Source organism: Mirounga angustirostris, unplaced genomic scaffold (genome assembly GCF_029215605.1).
Source record: "Mirounga angustirostris isolate CCGP_5_RB_7025 unplaced genomic scaffold, mMirAng1.0.hap1 SCAF_1, whole genome shotgun sequence".
NCBI lineage: Eukaryota > Metazoa > Chordata > Mammalia > Carnivora > Phocidae > Mirounga > Mirounga angustirostris.
In genome coordinates this window covers 25522603-25542089 of record NW_026991709.1, presented here as the reverse complement: position 1 = coordinate 25542089, position 19487 = coordinate 25522603, and the positions used below count along the sequence as shown (strand labels likewise).

The window sequence follows — 19487 nt, the reverse complement described above, 5'->3', positions numbered from 1 at the left end:
AAGTCGCCAGCATCAGTAAAGCCAACGAATGCCCAAACATCCAGGAGACATCCACCGATAACCACGCTGCATTAAAATCGGACGAAACTTACTGACATGCTTTATAGAATAACACCCATCTATGGAGAACCTATTTTGTGCCAAGGGCAGTGCTATGTACTTTGCATCAACTCTTTTCATTTTGCCACCGTGCTATGGATTTTACACTGAGAACAAACGGGGCGCTGAGGGTTTAAATGGTGGGGCAGAGACTTGAACTGGGACTGTCTGACTTCAGAGGCTGTATTTGCACCAGCACACAGGGGTGCTTCCAGGGGCTCTGGGCAGTGTTCTGTGGGCAGGGTCGCGGACATGAGGGCAGGGTTGGGAGGAGAGACATGCTCTGTTACTGGATTATCTGGGCTCAGGAAGGGGAGGATGTCTCTGCTCCTAGTGGTTGATGGAAGCTCTTCCAATGCCCAGATGTTGGGCCAGGAGGGTATTATGGTGCTGTGAAGGCTCTGTTTGCTTGTCAGGAGGCCTTTTCACTTTCCCCTTTCCAGGTCAGAGGAATCAGTACTTCAGCCAAGCTGGACACACTGATAATTTCAGACATTCTGACTGCATCCACTCCCACTGTGCCCTGGGACTCCCCTGCCCACACTGGCCTACTCCAAGAGAGGCGATAGAATGAAATCTCTTTCCTGGTGTCCCACCTCTGAATTTCTTTCCATATCACACATTTAAGTATGTTTCCTAAAGCTCAGCTGGTCACGGTTGTCACTTGACTAGCTAGCATACCTGTATGGCTGACAGGTAACAGGGAGTTACTCTTTTCTTTAAATTGTATTTTTTTTTTAAAGATTTTATTTATTTGACAGAGAGAGAGAGAGAGACAGTGAGAGAGGGAACACAAGCAGGGGGAGTGGGAGAGGGAGAAGCAGGCTTCCCGCTGAGCAGGGAGCCTGATGCGAGGCTCGATCCCAGGACCCTGGGATCATGACCCGAGCTGAAGGCAGACGCTTAATGACTGAGCCACCCAGGCGCCCCTAAATTGTATTTTTTATTAAACATTTAATATATAGTAACTCAATATTTACAAAAAATTAATTTTACAATTACCACACCATGTTTCTTACTTTGCATTTAATTATATTTATTTATACACATTATATTTTGCATTATAATTATATTTTATTAACCAAGGCATTATGTTAATATTCATATTATAAATAATATTAATTACATTAATGGTATAAAATTTGCTCAAAAGGAGTATGAGCCCATTATAGAGGTTCTATTTTGAAGTTAATAGAGTGCATGTATTTTAAAAAATGATAGGATTGTATTCTTAAATGCTTTCTACATATTTTGTCTTTAGGAAAACTTACATGAAGATTCAGCAAGATATCTGCAGTTATTTGCTATAGATTTAACTCAATGACAAAATAATGCAGTTCAGGGGCGCCTGGGTGGCTCAGTTGGTTGTCTATCTGACTCTTGGTTTCAGCTCAGGTCTTGATCTCAGGGTCCTGAGATGGAGCCCCAGCGGGGCTCTGCGTTCAGTGGGGAGTCTGCTTGAGATTCTTTCTCTCTCTCCTTCTCTCTCTCTGCCCCTTCTCCTGCTCACACACACTCTCTCTAAATAAATAAAATCTTTAAAAAAATTGCAATTAAGAAAAAATAATGCAGTTTAGTAGCTAACCTCCCAAATTCTTATGTCTTTTGTAAGTACTGTACTCCTTCTGAGAACAATAAATATTAGTTACTGCTATGAGAGAGCTTGTAGGCAGCACGAAGTTTAGCAATCACCATTTCATCTTGTTATTTTAAGGTTTGGAGTAGAAAACCAATCCATGAACCATGGACTGTGAAAATTAAACATACATGCTTCAAGCTACTGGTCTAATTAAATACAAGTTACAGCAATATTAATCTGACACATTCTTAATGAGTTCCAAAGTTGTTATAGTGCTACATGGGAAATAGCCTTTTTTTCATGTTTTTCTTTCTCCTGCATCTGTAAGCCGTACATTAGGAAGGAGATATTCCTCCAACATGTATCAACTGCATTTCTCTCTCAAGTCCTGCTCCACATAACTTTTCGTGTCTGTGTGCTTAGCTTCCCCACCACAAGCCCACATTAGCACAAGCACCACTCGAATGACTACATGCTACTGCAATCTTAGTGTCTTCTCTCAGAAGAAAGACTTGATAATACAGAAGTTCTGGCCCGTGGTACTCAGTTTTACGAATCACCTGAAGAATTTGCTAAAAATTCGGATTCCTAATTGCCACCTCCAGAGATTCTAATTTGGAAGGTTGTGGAGTGGGACCCAAGAATCTGCACTTCGTAATTACTGTTGGGATATTGAGTAATACAGAATCCTCCCTGGCTTTTCCATTCATCAAAAGCCAAGGGACAGGAGAAGAAAGCCTTCAGAAAAATCAGTGCAGATGAGGAGGGGATACTTACTATGTTTAAAAAATATATTTGTCTCAAAACATCTACACTCTAGTGAAATAAGGAAAAGCTATAGGGCAGAAGACAGATGGGGATGGCAACAGGAGATAGCCCCACTGGATAGGCAAGCCCCAATCCAGCACAGGCTGAAGATGGCAGAAGTAGGCTACCTTGAGGTAGGGGAGGTTGGCTGAATTTCTGCTGCATTTCACCTGTGCCTGCCCTGTTAAATGTTTTTCTTAGTAGCAAGAGAAAGAAAGGCATAAGTTGGGAGGCAACAGAAAGACATGTATTCCTGACTTCTATCACCTCAAAAACTAGCACAATTCTTGGTGCACAGTAGGTGCTCCTTAGATGTTGCACCAGCAGGGAGGAACTAGTGCTATACCGCTCTAGGTTGCTATGTGTTCATGTGTAAAGAAAGTCCCGACTCAGAGTATGAGGATGTTCATTTGTAAATGGGATTTTCATGGTGGTAAAAAGTGAATAGGGTAAGAAAGTTATGATGAGCTCCACACTATGCTGAAAGGAAGAAAAATCAGTGGGAACCCATAACTCTACATTGAAAATTTTTTCTGTTCTACCATTAACAAAGATGGTACTTTATAGTCAAGTCTGTTCACTGCCAACCCCAAAGTTTACCCCCAGCACAGTGTGTTAGGTCTCTCTTATTATTCTCCACTGAATGGAAAAAGATTCCTATGAGGATAACCAGTTCCATTTTTTAAGGCATGTAAAAATTAGAATGCCCCTGAAATATGGTATTGTTAAAGAGTAAGAAATTTTTCAAGAATAGAGCCCAAATGTCCATTGACTAATGGATAGATAAAGATGTGAGCCACACACACACACACACACACACACACACACACACACACACACACTGGAATATTACTCACCCATAAAAAAGAATGAAATCTTGCCATTTGCAATGACATGGATGGATCTAGAGGGGATAATGCTAAGTGAAATAAGTCAGTCAGAGAAAGACAAATACCATATGAGTTCACTCATATGTGGAATTTAAGAAACAAAACAGATGAATATGGGTGGGGGGAAAAAGAGAGGCAAACCAGGAAACAGAGTCAACTATAGAGCACAAACTGAGGGTTGCTGGAGAGAAGGTGGGCAGGGGGAATGGATTAATGGGTGATGGGGATGAAGGAGGGCACTTGTTTTGATGGACACTGGCTGTTTGTTGTATGTAAGTGATGAATACTAAATTCTACACCTGAAACTAATATTACACTCTATGTTAACTGACTAGAATTTAGATGAAAACTTGAAAGAAAAAGGAAAGTTTTCCAGACAATTAGGGGTAATTTTAGAAGAACAAAGGAGCTAGATTAAATGGGATAATAGTGGCCAGTTTTAACAATTTAAGTATCATATAATAATCATAATAATTATTCTAGTTAATAAAATCAATTGTTAATGAAGGGCCATGAGTCCATAATGAAACTCAAAAGAGAAAAATTAAGGTGTATAAAAGGTGGTTCTATTGTAAAAGAAAAAGGATGAATAGTGAGGATATGTTTAACTGTTATTCTTTTTTATTAATAACGACAAGAGTTTCACACATAAGGGTATTTTTAGTTCAACTACTAAGTAGACACCTGTTTTCAAACTAGAGGTATGCCTTTATTTGTTTTAAGTGGTAGAAAAAGAAGTACAGGGAACAAGGAGTAAGCGAAGTAATCCTCAGCATCATTTGATCTGGTGGGTTATGTCTACAAACTTCAGGAATAATTTTTGAATGTCTTTCTTCACTTGACTTCCAGGACTCTCCAGGTACTTGTGATTTTCCTTTCATTCATTCTCTGCTTTTCCTGTCTTTTCCCCCAGCTCTTTTGTTCCTCTCAAAATCCAAATACTAGAATACTCCTGAGTTCTGCTTTTTGCTTTCTTCTCTTCTCCATTTACACTACCCCCCTAGATGATCCTACCCAATGCCATGACTTCAAATACCAACAATATGTGCAAAATTTCCAAATTTGTATTTCAATAATTGACTTCTCCTCTGAACTCACATGCCATATGCCAACTGGCCAGTACCATTTGGATTTTATCAGGAAGTCCTAAGTTCAACATAAAAAACTCAGAACTCTTATTCTCTTTGCAATCCTGTTTCTTCTCATTATCCTCATTTCAGTAAATGATATCAACACACACAACACACACCCTGTTTGCTCAAGCCCTAACCCTTGACTCTGCCTTTGCCCTTTCTCTTCATCTGTCTGTAACTCTATCCACCTGAACTTACTCATGAATGAGATCCAGCCATTTGTCTAGTTTCCTCAGCCACAATCCTAGGGCCACCATTGTTTCTTTCTAACTGGTCTCCCTGGTTTCACTATTGCTCCTCCCAGCAGATTCCTCTCCAGATGATGTCTCTCTTTGCCTTCTAGATGGCCTCTCATCTCATTTATCATGGCCTCCTTAGTCCTCACCAGGGCCTAGGATCTGGTCCTGCCTACATCTCCAGTCTTATTCTTTCCTATCTGCCAACCCTTCCTGGCCAGCAGCAAGAGCAGGCTTCTTGAGGTTTCTAGAACAGGCTCCTACCCCAGAACATTTGAGTTGATGTTACCTCCCAGAAACTTGTGTTAAGTTTCTCCCTCATCTCTTTAGATCTTCCTTCAATTTTCATATGTTGTGAAGCTTTCTCTAAATATTGTATCCAAATAAAGCCCCCTGCTCCCATCATTTGCTTTCTGCTTATGCCACTTTTATCTTCCTTTATTGCACTTATCACTCCCTAAAATAAAATATTTATTTGAAAGTTCTTCTAGGGCAAGGACTTTGTTTGTCTGTAGAGTACCATCTTCCCCAAAACTTAGAACAATACTTATTCTAATCTATTCTAGTCCAATAATGTGACTCAAGATGATGAACTAGTTCTCAAAGTAGAGATAATTTGGGCAAGGAATTTGTTGCTCTGTAGAGTACCATCTTCCGCAAAACTTAGAACAATACTTGTTCTAATCTATTCTAGTCCAATAATGTGATTCAAGATGATGAACTAGTTCTCAAAGTAGAGATAACTTCAGAGATCTGGCACTGAGCTTCTAGGAAATACTGGAACTTCTGGGTGGAATTACAACTATAATGAGATACTTTCTAATAAGAAATATGTTATTAAAGTGCTTTGCCAGAGGCAGGGGTGGTGTGTGTGTGTGTGTGTGTGTGTGTAATTGGTAAAGGGAGTAAAAACTAAAATAAAACTAAAAAAAAAAAAACAACAAAACCCGAACAAAAAACAAGTGACAAAAAAAGAAAAATACATTATTAAAAATAGTGCTAAAAGAATAGCATCAAGAAATAGGCTACATAAGATGGGCCAAGGGAGTCTTTACAAATACATAATTTTAAAGAAGAGACATCAGATTGGAAATTGATAAAACCTATGAGAAAGGCATCAGTCTAAAAAGTCCTAGTGATACAAGAAGAGAATTTTAACTATCAAAAAGATGACTAGCAGCTCAAACTTGAAATACCTTAAAAAAGTACCCAAGACCTACCCTATAACCAAAAACCAGTAAGTCACTAACCTAATCTTGAAATCTCTACTGGCCTAAGAAAATGCACTTCTTTTTCATTTGCAAAAATTACTATTATCTTGAAAAGGTATTATAGTATTTCTGCAACCTGAAGGAGATAATATATTGAACCTCCTAAAGCCATCATCAAATAGGCAGATAGAGAAATGAATTAAACCTATGATGTTTATATATTAGGGTAAGTTTAAGTAGAAATGAAATAATTTTCTAGGTACTATGTTTGTATATGTTCTGTGTTCTAGTCCTATTTAAGGTGTTTGAGGCATTCCAAAGAATCCAAATTTTAAGTTGTAATAGAAGTATCAATTAAGTTATGTTATTTTATGGCCAATACTTAACTATTTAAAAAGTTTGCTTCAAAGCTTTATTAGCTACATCAGTTTAATTAATTTAATGCTAAAGTGTAAATAGTAGGGACACCTAGGTGGCTCAGTTGTTAAGCATCTGGCTTCGGCTCAGGTCATGATCCCAGGGTCCTGGGATCGAGCCCCGCATCGGGCTCCCTGCTCCGCGGGAGGCCTGCCTTTCCCTCTCCCACTCTCCTTGCTTGTGTTCCCTCATTGTGTCTCTCTCTGTCAAATAAATAAATAAAATCTTTAAAAAAGAGTGTAAATAGTAGTATGTATTTCTTGCCACACCCACAAGCACCTCATATATGAAATAATCTATTTCAGGAATATTAACACCTGTTTCAATGAATTATTTCAATAAGGAATGAGATACATGTATTTGGTCTTCTCTAAAGAGCTAAATTAAAGAATAGAAGACTGACCTCTCTATGGATAATTTCATCATCAGTGTATGTCTATATAATAGATGTGATCCAGGTGGTAAATCTATATATACTTGCCCACCCAAGAGGCTGAATAGTGGTTGTTTCTGGAAGCAGGGATGGTGACTGGGAAGGAGGGATAAGAGAATTTTGCATGTGATGGAAATGTTTCATGTCCTGATAGGAGTGTGGGTTACACAGGTGCATGCATTTTCAAAACCCATCAAATCGTGCACTTAAGATTATGCATTTGTTTTATGTCAGTGGGAAAAAACAAAAAACTAATACTAAACTCTATATGGTGAGTTTGCTTTACCGTGGTAGGGTTACCAATTCTCAGACTGCTTGTTTTGTAGATCCATACATATTTTGTGGATTGTAGGAACAGGTTTCTCATTATTGGAGATAAGTGTTGCAAATAGGGAAGGAGAAAAGACTAGAACGTACCCTGTGGCAATCTATTTTAATTGGAGTTGTCATTTTGAGTTCATATTTGTAGGGATGGAGCTATACCTATTGAGAGGGTCTAGGAGTAGGACATATCAGCAACAGCAAGGAACACACAAGATCATGTTTTTTATGTAGAAGAAACTAACATTAGCTAAATGGAGTTGGGGTCTCCTATAAAAAGCTTGATTTGAGGACTAGGGTGGACAAAGCAGAAGATGAACCTGGAACATCTTATTTTGCAGAAAGTAAAGAAGTTCTCAAAGAATGGAGATATATCAAGACCAACAAGGGGGCAAGCTTAAAGGGTTTCACCAAATAGGAGGACTTTCTATAAAATAATTTGCTGTATTTAAAAATATCAAAGACAAGAAAGACAGAAAGAGAAAGCCTATTCCAGATTAAAGAGGATGAAAGAGGTGTAGTAACTAAATACAGTGCATTATCCTGAATTGGTTCTTGGGCAACACACATACAAACAAACCAAAGAGGTTATAAAGGGCATACTTAAGACAATTGATGAAAATGAATACATATTATAGATTAGATAATTGTATTGCATTAATGTTAAATACCCACGATTTCCTGTGATGATGTAGGAAAACATCCTTGTTCTTAGTAAAAATACAGGGTAAAGGGCACAATGTCTAATCCCACTATCAGGTGATTCAGAAAACAAATATTTTTCCAGATTGGAGAGAATGAAAGAATCATAAGGTTTTCATAGCATAAAATGCAAACCCTTGGTGAAACTCAGTGAAGGTATACAAGAGTTCTCTGTACTATTATTTGCAATTTGTGTGCATGTTCGAAATTGTAGCAATATAAAAAGTTTAGAAAATAAATATGCTGAACGTCTCCTGGGCAAGAATTAAACTCTTCTTTCACGGACCTTTCCTGCACAGGAACAGCAGTACAATAAAAATTTTATTGTACGTTTATGTGATTCCCAGTATGCAAAAGTACTGCATCATTTTACTTTTGTCCTGATAATCGCTCTAGGAGGTAGATCTCCTTATGAACACCCTGTGGGGGAGGATATTGAAACAGAGACACCAAGTCACATGAGGTCAATAGCATAAGCAGGTTCAAAATTCTATCCTCTGGTTTTAAGTCAACCTTGCCTTTAAGCCACATAAAGTTGGTCCATACTGTCCAAATCTCTCTTTTAATGTTCAAAAAGAAGACAAATCAGTGACAGAGAAAAAAGAACAGGCAGAGGGAAATTTAATGACATCCATATGGCTGAGGGATGGGAACAGGAGTGTGGACAGTAGAAAGAGTTGTCCGATTAAACCATTTAGCCACCTGCAGGTTAAAACACCCGAACCAGATATACATTTCTTGGGAAAGAAGAAATAATACCACTGAGTGGCTAAGGAGAGCAAAATGCAAGGTTGGTGGGGATGAGTTTGAATTCATCACAATTCTATTCTATTACAGCTTACACTTGTGTTTGCTTGTGTTCAGATTGAAACTGTGTGAAAACACATTTTATGTCTTATATGACTGAACACGTGCATATTAGGCGAAACTGGTTTTCTAGTTCCTTTGGATATTTGTGGCTCAAAAAGATAGGATATTGGTAGCAATGACCTACAATAAGTACATCTGTAAGGTAGATAAATGAAAGATGTCACTAATAATACTGCAAGCCTGGCTGACATTTAGAAAGCACATGTTCTGCAAGAACATCAAATGGACTAATTTACCAAATCCAAGGTTAATACAGGAGTTCACTAACTTACTAAGACCTACCTTTGTGCAATAGAAAACAATGAATCTGTAGCTAAAGGTACTTTACTTGGAAATTGGGGTTTAGGTTACCCACCTGTGGCATACCAAAGCATAGAGCATAGGTGGAAGTTAAAGTCATGTTTAGCAGGGGATGGGAAAATTGACTGCAATAGACACTGTTGTGGTGTGGCTGAAAACAGATTCAAGTGTAATTATCAAGAGGCAGAAAAGTCACCAAGGGGCAGTTTATGTATGAGAGAGGCTGTAGTTTACTCATCCAGATAGAGGGTATGATGCATGGAATCAGAGAGCTCTGGGTGTAGATGGGAAGTACCTTGGGTAGTCCTTGTGGAGTCCAGGTGATTAGTCAAGCTGGGACCTGGCTATGGGTCCTCATTTCGGATTCTTCGGGTTCTGACTTCAGGTCTGCCCTCACTCTGGCCCGATGGGATCAACCCTTTAATGCTCATTCCCTCTGCCCCTCACCCCCATCTCCCAAACAACTATCATAACCTTTTGCATCTAATAATTTGTATCCATCCATCCAAGAACTTGCAATGTCTGTGTTGATAGGGAGTTAATTTTTTGATCTGATAAACTGCAGATATGTCTTCCATTCCTGAGCACACATAGTTCTTTCCTCAGAGATTCTGGATGCTGGCCACAGAGAGGCTCATTCTAATCCTCACAGCCCAGGTCATTCTCTGGAGGCTTCTTAGGACAAGAAACTGCCCTAGGTCAGGGTTTATGAATCTTCTATGAGGAAGCTACCTTTTTTCCTGGCCTAATTCAGAAGTGTTAGAATGGGATTGCCTAGAAAGGTGACTTCTCTCATGCAAAAGTAGAAAATCAACATGTTCTTGGGCCCAAGAATATTTATTTTCTCCTCCTTTTCTCCCTGTCCCCCGCCCGCTCTATTTTCCCCTGTGGCACTGCTTTGGGCATGTCTGCTTCTAGAGGGAGAAGATAGATCCTAGAATTCAACATATATTATGTAATGAAAAAAGAGTCGGATATGGTTTGATATTACTTCTAAGATTTAGGTATGGGTAGCAACAAAAGAGATCTGACTTGAGAAGGACACATTTTTATCCCAAGTCCTTACACATGAACTTTTAGAGCACAGTTTATTTGTAACTTGAGGGCTATTTATTTATTTTTTTTTTTTAAAGATTTTATTTATTTAGTTGACAGAGAGAGAGAGAGAGAGAGCACAAGCAGGGGAGCAGCAAAGAGAGAGGGAGAAGCAGGCTCCCTACTGAGCAGGGAGCCCGACATGGGGCTTGATCCCAGGACCCTGGGATCATGATCTGAGCCGAAGGCAGACGCTTAACCCATTGAGCCACCCAGGCACACTTGAGGGCTATTTAAACATGCTCTTTTTTGATACGGACAATTTCTTTCTTTCTTTCTTTCTTTTTTTTTTTAAAGATTTTATTTATTTGACAGAGCACAAGCAGAGGGAGAGAGAGGGAGAAGCAGGCTCCCTGCTGAGCAAGGAGCCCGATGTGGGACTTGATCCCAGGAGTCTGGGATCATGACCCGGGCCGAAGGCAGCCGCCCAACCGACTGAGCCATCCAGGCGTCCCTTGATATGGACAATTTCTGACATGAAATATTGGCCTAACTGGATGATAACCAGTGCAACTTATACATTAAATATGAATTTTACACCTTTAAAAATGCTTACCTTGTGTAGGCAAGAATTTCAATTTTTTTGTGTATGTAGGAAATATAACACTTGATGCAAGTATCTAATGAGGAATGATTTCTCATTTAACCTTCTCAATTTTTAGATATGATTTTAGTGGGAAAATGATTGGTACTCTATAATGTCATACAAAGCAGGAACATTTCCCCGATGGGATGATTTTGTGAGGTGGCACGAAATGGGACAGACAGTGTCTGCTGTCGTCCTGTCACTTGAGAGGGGACACTGTGACGTCACACTCACCCATACACACAGTGTGCCGCAGACACCAGCCAGTCATTGCTGACGAGAGAAGCACCGCAGAGCAGTTGGCCGTTATAATAAAGAGCAACCACCCAGGGCCAGGCCCCTTCTTTGGCATTATTTCCTCCGACAATCTTCGGGCTGACTTCTTGGGCCACCAGTTTGTTTCCACATGCTGTTAAAGTAATTGAAGAAAGAGCATCTATTTTATTTTGGTGGATTTCTTCTGATCATGAAAACTGAGTGGATCACTACAGAGTAACTTCAGGTGCTATGCCCACTCTCTTCAGAATTTTAAAGGGAAGGTTTGAAGGAAAGAAAACATAACAAAATGTTGACTTACACTTATGGTTACACTGTAACAGAATCAGTGAATCTTGGAAACACTGTTTACTGTAATAGAAGAACAATGATATTTCAGAAATTGTGCACCTGACATCTTAAAACAGGACATAGTGTATTTTAACATATTTTTTTTTAGTAGAATTAACCTTCAAATGTAAGTATCATATATGAAACGTGGGGAGGCTGACAGGCACAGCAGGAAAATCCTCCTGAGGTTAAACTTCAGTTGAACTGAATTTGAGCCCTTAACTCTACCACTTACATTTCATGGGATTTTGAATAAGTTGCTCCGTGTCCCTGAGATTCAGTTTTGTCATCCACAAAATGTGGGCAGTAGTACTTACTTTACTGGAATTTTGTGAGAAGTAAAAGAAACGTTTGCACTGGAGTTATTATTGTGCCATATACACAATGAACATTCAGTAAATGATAGTTATATTTAGCTTGCTTGAACCAACCTTGGATTTAATCATTGTATAATACAGAATATGTCTCAGTATGGCTAATCAGACAACTATTCAGTGCCCTGCACTGTGCGTGAGGCTGCGTACTCCACTCAGAAAATTCAACGATTAATCACAGGCCCTGTTTTCAAGGGAAATAAATATGTAAACAAGAAAATATAAAGTGTAGGCATACATAATTTAAAAACTCACTACCTGTTTAAATATTTGGATACCAACTTTTTTTCAAAGCTGAGAATTCTATTTTAAACACATATTTAAACAAAGGAAAACAGTTTAAAAATGTGTTATACTTCTTGACCACTAGAGATCAGTATAATACAAGGAATTAAAGTACTTGCCCACACTCTCCTGATGTGGCCACAGTGGATACTGGTCATGGTGAAACAAACACATACACACACGTAATTGTAATGATTTCTATTTATAAATTTAACTGCATCTGTTGTGCATATTATTTAGGTGTTTGAAATTTTAGGGAAAAACAAAACAAAAAACACAAAGCAAGACGCCAAATCCATATGAGATCAAGTACAATCAAAGCAAGTCAGTGTTTCTGGAACATACATGATAAATTTATTTGAAATCATATGCATTCATATTGCCCAACTGACATATCCTTTAGCATAGAAGGTAATTTCAATTGAAATATAAGAAAATATACTTACGTTTTATTAATAAGCAATGTGCATGCATGTGTATCCACCTAAATATGGGTGTATCAATATATATATATTCATAATTCCCTAAAGAAGAAGCCTCAATAAACTCCCCTTCTGTTTATACTCACAGTTGGGAGAGAAGTAGTTTCTAGGATGCTTTCCAGCATACTTTCAAGTTCATCCAAACTCTTTCTATATCTATAGTACTCATCAGTGAAAATCCATATTCAAAACGGCTCAGCATTCTTAGATATTAAATGATGCCTAATATTCTGTGGTACGTACGAAACTGATGAAATTGTTTTTAGCAAGCACAGAAAAGTTTAATAAGCTTTTAAAATAAAAGTAACTATTAAATTAACCAGAAAATGGAACTGAACTTTGCCTTTTCCATTCTCCATGCATTTCAGTTAGTCAAACTTTTCATGCACAAACACACATGCATTGTCTCAGTGTAGAGGAATAAATTGCTTAGTCTCTGGTCAGAATGAGCAGTGAAACCACACTCGGTCCATGTATATTTAGAGAGATTGGAGGGAAATAGAATTACGGTCCTGGAATCAGAGTTAACTTAGCCCTCTGGACATGAAGAAAGACAATGCCACAGATGATCCTGTGTCTTTCTCTCAGCCCCGTGGGGCACTATTGTGATATAAATGGATGGGTCTATATCAATTGTATTGACAAAACGAACTAATTTCTCTCCCAATATATGCCCAACAACATGGCCTTTTTTTGTTGTTGAAAAGGCTATGCTTTGGGGCGCCTGGGTGGCTCAGTTGGTTAAGCGACTGCCTTCGGCTCAGGTCATGATCCCAGGGTCCTGGGATCGAGTCCCACATCGGGCTCCCGGCTCAGCGGGGAGCCTGCTTCTCCCTCTGACCCTCTCCTCTCTCATGCTGTTTCTCTCTCGCTCGCTCTCTAATAAATAAATAAATAAAATCTTAAAAAAAAAAAAAAAAAAAAGAAAAGAAAAGGCTATGCTTTTTCTTTCTTTCTCCTTTCCAGAACTGCTATTTAGAGTGAGCTGTTGCCTTGGGGAATTTAGAAGATTGCATGGTAGAGTGGAAAAGCAGAGGGATGTGGGGTTGCCCAGGCTTTGGAGACTTGTCCCAGTCACTTATGAACACCATGCTTCTGTTCCCTCGGCCTTAGAGTAGGGCAAGACTCCCTAAGTCATAGACCTCTTTGGAGTAACATAAGCATACAGACAATAGGGACATCCGTGATACTGGCATTTTGTTGGTAAGCATGGAATAACCGACTTCCGCTCTGAAACACGCTCATAACTGAGATGAATTTTAAAAAATATTCTTCCTTTGTTCTTTTTCTTATTCTTAAATGTCTACAAGATACAAATAAAAGAAACTTTCAGAGTGCAAACTGCTCAAGATCTATAATGCTAATGTAAATTTAGACATGCTTATAGAAGGAAATCTAGAAATCGGCTCTCTCACTTGAAAATGCTTTGCTTCACCCTCTATGAGACTAATGGTATCGGTCAAGGCCCAGCAAACATTCATATGAAACATTCAATTGCAAAGTCCTTCGCACTAAAAATACTCCTTTATCAATTTGTCTTACTGGTTGAGCTCACAGATATGATAACTTTTCATGAATAGTTGAATAATTACATAATTTCATTTTTCACCATTAAGTATGTTATTCAAGAAACTGCAAGCGAATGCACCAGCAATGACATCTTAAATCTTTGTCAGTAGTTACGGCTTCTTCTTGAAGTTACTGTCTTCCCCCCCACAGCTGCCCCTTAATGGAACTGTAAAATTCAAAAGCCCATTTCAACAAAAAATATCATTAATGCCCAAATAGGAGAAATGACATAATGTAAGCTAAAACAGATCTTTGAATACAGGAAGAATGTTTCTTTTTAAACATTAGTAAACGCTATAAAAATTAACCTAATTTTAAAGCGCAAAAGAGAATATGTAGGCACAACCAGAAGTCTGGTCTTCTTTACTTAATGTTCATGTTCTCTTTGCTAAATACTGTGACTTTCCCTCCTCTTTCTTCTCTTCTGTTGACAGCTAATTTGAGTCGCCCTCTATAGTCAGATCAACAGTGGACTTACTTATCCCAACTCTCACAGTTCTTTTCTTTGGGGGTTTACTTGTTTATGAATCTGAAGGTAAGGATAGAAAGGACATAGAAGTAAAATTTACTGAATTTCTATCAGTATGCTGCATAATTATTTATGCAATATTTCATTTGACTGTCTTACCATATACATAAGGGTTAGGCAATGTTATTGGATAGGATCAATTAGGTACTATTTGAGATTACCTGAATAATAATAAAAAATAAATAACTTTCAAGGTTATATGGCTAGTATGTGGTGGCATTAAAACCTGGCAAGTTTCAAAATCCATCATCTTTCCAGCCCATGTACAATTAGTCCAAGAACAGATTTTGGGACTCACCTGGGTGTTAGTATTAAGCTGCCATTAGGTGCTGTGTTTAATTTTACAAATAGTCCACTTCCAGGAGAGAAGATTGCCATTGATGAGTTTCCACTCCTAGGGAAAGACACATAGAGACAAAACAAAAACACAAACAAAGACCCTAGACCTAAATTTCTAGTTATTTAATGCTGTGGACATTGAAATAAATTATGGGATTCCATACAAAACGACTAACATTTTAATATAAAACTTCAAAAGTTTTGCTATCTAAAAGATGGTACAAATCAGAATTGTCCATAATGACATAAAATATAAATTTAATTTTTGTGTAATGTCTCTGGTTGTTTGCATGCTCATATATTACTTAACAAAGTTAAAATCAGTGCATATATTACTTGGGTATCTGATTTTTTCATTTGACTCTTCTATGTTATTTAATAATTTCCATAATGATCAATTTTAATGACAACATCACAGAATTGCTGCACCCTAATTTATTAAACCTTTTTCCTGTCCAGTGTAATCCGTCTTTTAAAAAATGCATGTAGCCTAAGAACAACCTAGAAAAAGAATATCTTCAATGTTTGCTTTTCCAAATGTTTCTTTGTTCTTGATATTTCATTCAATTCAAAGTCTAACAAGCCCTAAGGTAAAGCCAGAAGCTATGTGATTACTCTAAAAAGACAATGTGTAGCCTGGACCTTCAAGTGTCCACTCATGGGCCAGGGTGGGATAGAGAAACAGACACTCTCCATGTGACAAAAGACATTAAGTTACTAATCTTTCTTACCCCTGAAAGCATGTTACACCCATGCCCTCAACTGTGAACCGTAATTAAAGATTTCTCTCCGTTATCCTGACTCTCTTCCCTAGGCTTAGCTGGAAGCTTTTAGGGTCGCAGTTCCTAATCTTGTTTCCTGCCTTGCATTTATTCCAGATTTTAATCCTTGTATAAAACCTTGCTTTTAGGTTGGAAACATCCTGACTGCTGCAAACTTCTGGTTAACAGAGAGATGATACAGTTTCTATCTTTTGGAATAACACGAAGGATCCACCCATTGCCTCTTCAAAAGAAGATCCAGTGTCTTCCCCAGGCTGTAGCCAACACTGACCCTTTTCTATCTGTGTATAGGGAACTTCCAAGGAACACTTATAGCTGTTATGATCAATAAGAAGAAAAGAAGTAGGTTGAGAGTATTTCCTGTCTCTTTCGGATGGGACAATATCTTAAAAAAACTGAAAGTGTTTGTCTGGTAACTTTCATCCACTGAACAGAGAACTGGAACAATGGAGCTTATATGTAATGTCCCAGAATTCAGCATCTTGCACTTTAATTTTATAAACAGATAAAAGTATCTAGCACACAAATCAATGACTATTCATGTAATAACACCTGAAATGAATGAATTTGCCAAAGGGAGAATGAGTGCTGTTACTGTTATTTTTAAAGATTAAGGCATTCCTTCCAAGTAAGCAGAAGCTTAAATAAGATGATCTTATTTAAATATTTATCTAAAATATATTTGTTATAGTTAAGAAAACAAAATAGGCATAAAGACCTCAAAAAGCAGCGGAGGGTAAAGAAGCCAGGAATGCTCTGGGTCAGGGCAACTCTCTGGGGCCCCCTCCATCCCCCCCAGGAGCTTTATATTACTGCTCAGTAGACTTTGCTTTGCTGCCTACCACCACTCTTGGTCTGGTCTACCTCTCCATTCTTGGAAGTGGTGTGACCAAGAACGGCGGGCACTAAAGGCAGAAAATTCCTGCAACAACATTCTCAGTACCATTATTCTGCTGAATTCCTACATGTGTTGAACATTCTTCAAGGTAGTTTTCTATGTTCCTGACTCTCCATGACCAAGGATTTCCAAAGTATGTTCTCCAGGCAAGGAGCAGGAACCTCTGGAGAATGTATTAGAAACGCAACTTGCCTAGCCCCTCTCCAGACCCACGGCAGCCAGCCGAAAACTCTGGGGGCGGGGTCCAGCCATCTGTCTGCTAACATAGCCTCCGGGTGATTTTGATGCTTGCGAGTCAGGGAACCCCTGTCAAAGCCAAATATAGTATCTATTTTTTACTCGTTCAGGGGTCTGCTTTTTGGCTTCCAAAATGACTTCTAGTTACTTGATAGGCAATTTGTTTTAAGGCACTGATAAAGTTAATTCAAATATTAAAAAATATATTTATATATCACAGAGATGTGGATTTAACACTTTTCCATTATCTCTACCTGTTTTTTATTCTATCCCTTGACTCTCTCTCTTTTTTTGTTAGATTTTATTTATTTGAGAGAGAGAGAGAGCATTTGCCGCACAGGTGGGGGGAGGGGCAGAGGGTGAGGGAGAAGCAGACTCCCCACTGAGCAGGGTGCCTGATGCAGGGCTCAATTCCAGAACCTGGGGATCATGACCTGAGCTGAAGGCAGAGGCTTAACTGACTGAGCCACCCAGATTCCCCTCTTTTATTTTTTTTTAAAGTAAGCTCTACACCTAACTCATGACCCAGAGATCAAGAGTTGCATGCTCTCTTGACTGAGCCAGCCAGGCACTCCGACTAGCTCTTTTAATACAGATCCTGAGAAGATGCAGTACTATCTTTGGAAATTCAAAACAAAATTTGGACAAAATTAAATTGAAAAAATATTGAAATGTTATTTATAAATATGTTTTTTAAATCTAGAATCTATTTATTTACACACTTACCACTGGCATACTATGATGGGATTGGCAGGAAAATTTTTAACTTAAGCCTATTCTAGGAGGAAAAAAAAAAGACTAGAGGCAAAGCTTTAAGAATAAAGAATATTTAGTAAATGCTAATACTTCTTCCCTTGGATTCTCAAATGCTGTTCCATAGTGATGTTCTAACTACCTGGCAGAGGAAAAAAATAAAGATTACACATGCACATGGAAAAAAAGGACATGAAGTCTGTATTCTGAGATGGTCTTCTTTACATTTCCTCATGTAAGTCTCAAACTCACATGAGGAAACAGACTGCAGTTAATACTACAGATACATTGTTTTGAATATAGAATATAGAAGAGAGTAACTGAAAGGTTATTTTGGAAAAAAATTATAAAGTATTCACGTAATTAATTTTGTGTTGTACATACTGACATCAGTAGCCCGAATGATGTCTAGAGGCCATCAGGTCATACAAACATTTCCAGGGGTCAGTGCTGGATGCTAGAATTTGGAATTTAATCAACTGTTTCTTATTTTAAGAAATGACGGAGACAATAAAATATATTTAAGATGTTCTTGGCAACATGAAAGGTTAGCAACCTTTTATTATCACACTTTATTTTTGAAAAACAAAATCTCAGAACAACTGAAAAAATGAATTGTTGAAAGAGAATAAGCTAAATTAAGTTCTGCAGTTAAAGCGTGCCAATGGGTCACTCCCTGCCTCAGTTTCCTTTTCTTGCAACAAAACTTGTTTTTAATTTTTAGAGAGGCACTCTGTCAAGATTATGGCTGAGAGTTTGCATTTTTTAAATCCTGAAAATTTTAGCTCTGCAGATTTAGGTAACTCTACTACACATTCGCACAGCTGTTTGGAATCTGTAGAAATTCGGTATCACGTAGAAACGTGCCCGTATAACGTTGCCTTGTTGACATGCTGTTGCCTCCTGACTACCTATTTCTAAACCTTTATTACCATTTGTATAGGTTATGCATCCTGAAAGGGCTCCCCGTGCGTCAGGAAAACCTTATTCTGTGTGAGAAAAGAAGCCTATAAATGCAACCCACCATCATTATTTTTAAGGTCATATATGGAGTATGAAAATACACTCAGAGATGGATTCTAGGGAGCAAAAGAAGGATATCCTGGAGGGTCTTGTATGGTATTAAATCTTTTGCGTTTCCTCTCAGGCCTGCTTGGGTTTCCTCTTTTGTCTTGCTCCTCACACTGTATTTGCCGTGATAAGAATTCCTCCCTGAAGCAGGAGTTTAGGTAGGGACGTTTTAAGCTGTTGGACACACTAAAGCTAAACAGAATAATAACAAATGTTGCAAATACGGCAGCTAGGCCCTGGCGCTCATTTCACACCCCAAAAGGCTTAAGTCATGAATGGAGCCAGGTGGGATTAGTCTGAAAAGGGTTTTAGAGAAGGATGGACCTTCTTTTTCAGGTTAGGGGAGAAGGAGGGGATTGATTTGGTAGGGCAAAAGGTGGGGAGAGCGTTCGAATAGGCAGGGGGATGGTGAATGAAAGGGGTTTGAGGCAAAGGATGGTAGCATCCTACTCAGTCGGGGCATGCAGGCTGTTCGGGGAACTGGACACCTTTCAGCTACAATTGCTTATTCCTTTACCACATTTATCACAACACACCTAGCAGTCCCCTAACACTACCATAGCTTACTTAGCAAATAGGTAAGCTGAATTATTTTTAGATATTCTGACCTCAACTCCTAAGATTTTGTGATACACAGAAGGGAAAAAAATGCCAACAGACAAAAATTATCTTCACTTAATCAATTTCCTCCTTTGTGCAAGTGACTGTATTAAGAACAAGAGAGAAATGAGAGGTCAGTCTGGTAGCTGTTCTGTATTATCCCGCAGATGTAATGATATTAGGAAGGAGACCAGTCCCTGGCATTTCCTACCTCAAATGTGGCTGAGAGAAATAATACTTAGGGGAGATTGTCAGAGACAGGATCCTTATGGTGAACATCTTG

At 38.5% G+C, this 19487-nt stretch overlaps 1 protein-coding gene across 1 annotated transcript in view; it reads right to left on the bottom strand.

Annotated features, from left to right (window-relative positions):
* The window catches only part of TMPRSS15 (transmembrane serine protease 15), a 112852-nt gene that overhangs the window by 9794 nt on the left and 83571 nt on the right, over positions 1-19487 (bottom strand). The window contains exons 20-22 of the mRNA XM_045863647.2: positions 14823-14918; positions 11257-11306; positions 10914-11088 (exon numbers count right to left, since the gene is read on the bottom strand). Of these exons, the coding sequence (XP_045719603.1) occupies positions 10914-11088; positions 11257-11306; positions 14823-14918 (321 nt within the window). The remainder of the gene's footprint in view (positions 1-10913; positions 11089-11256; positions 11307-14822; positions 14919-19487) is intronic.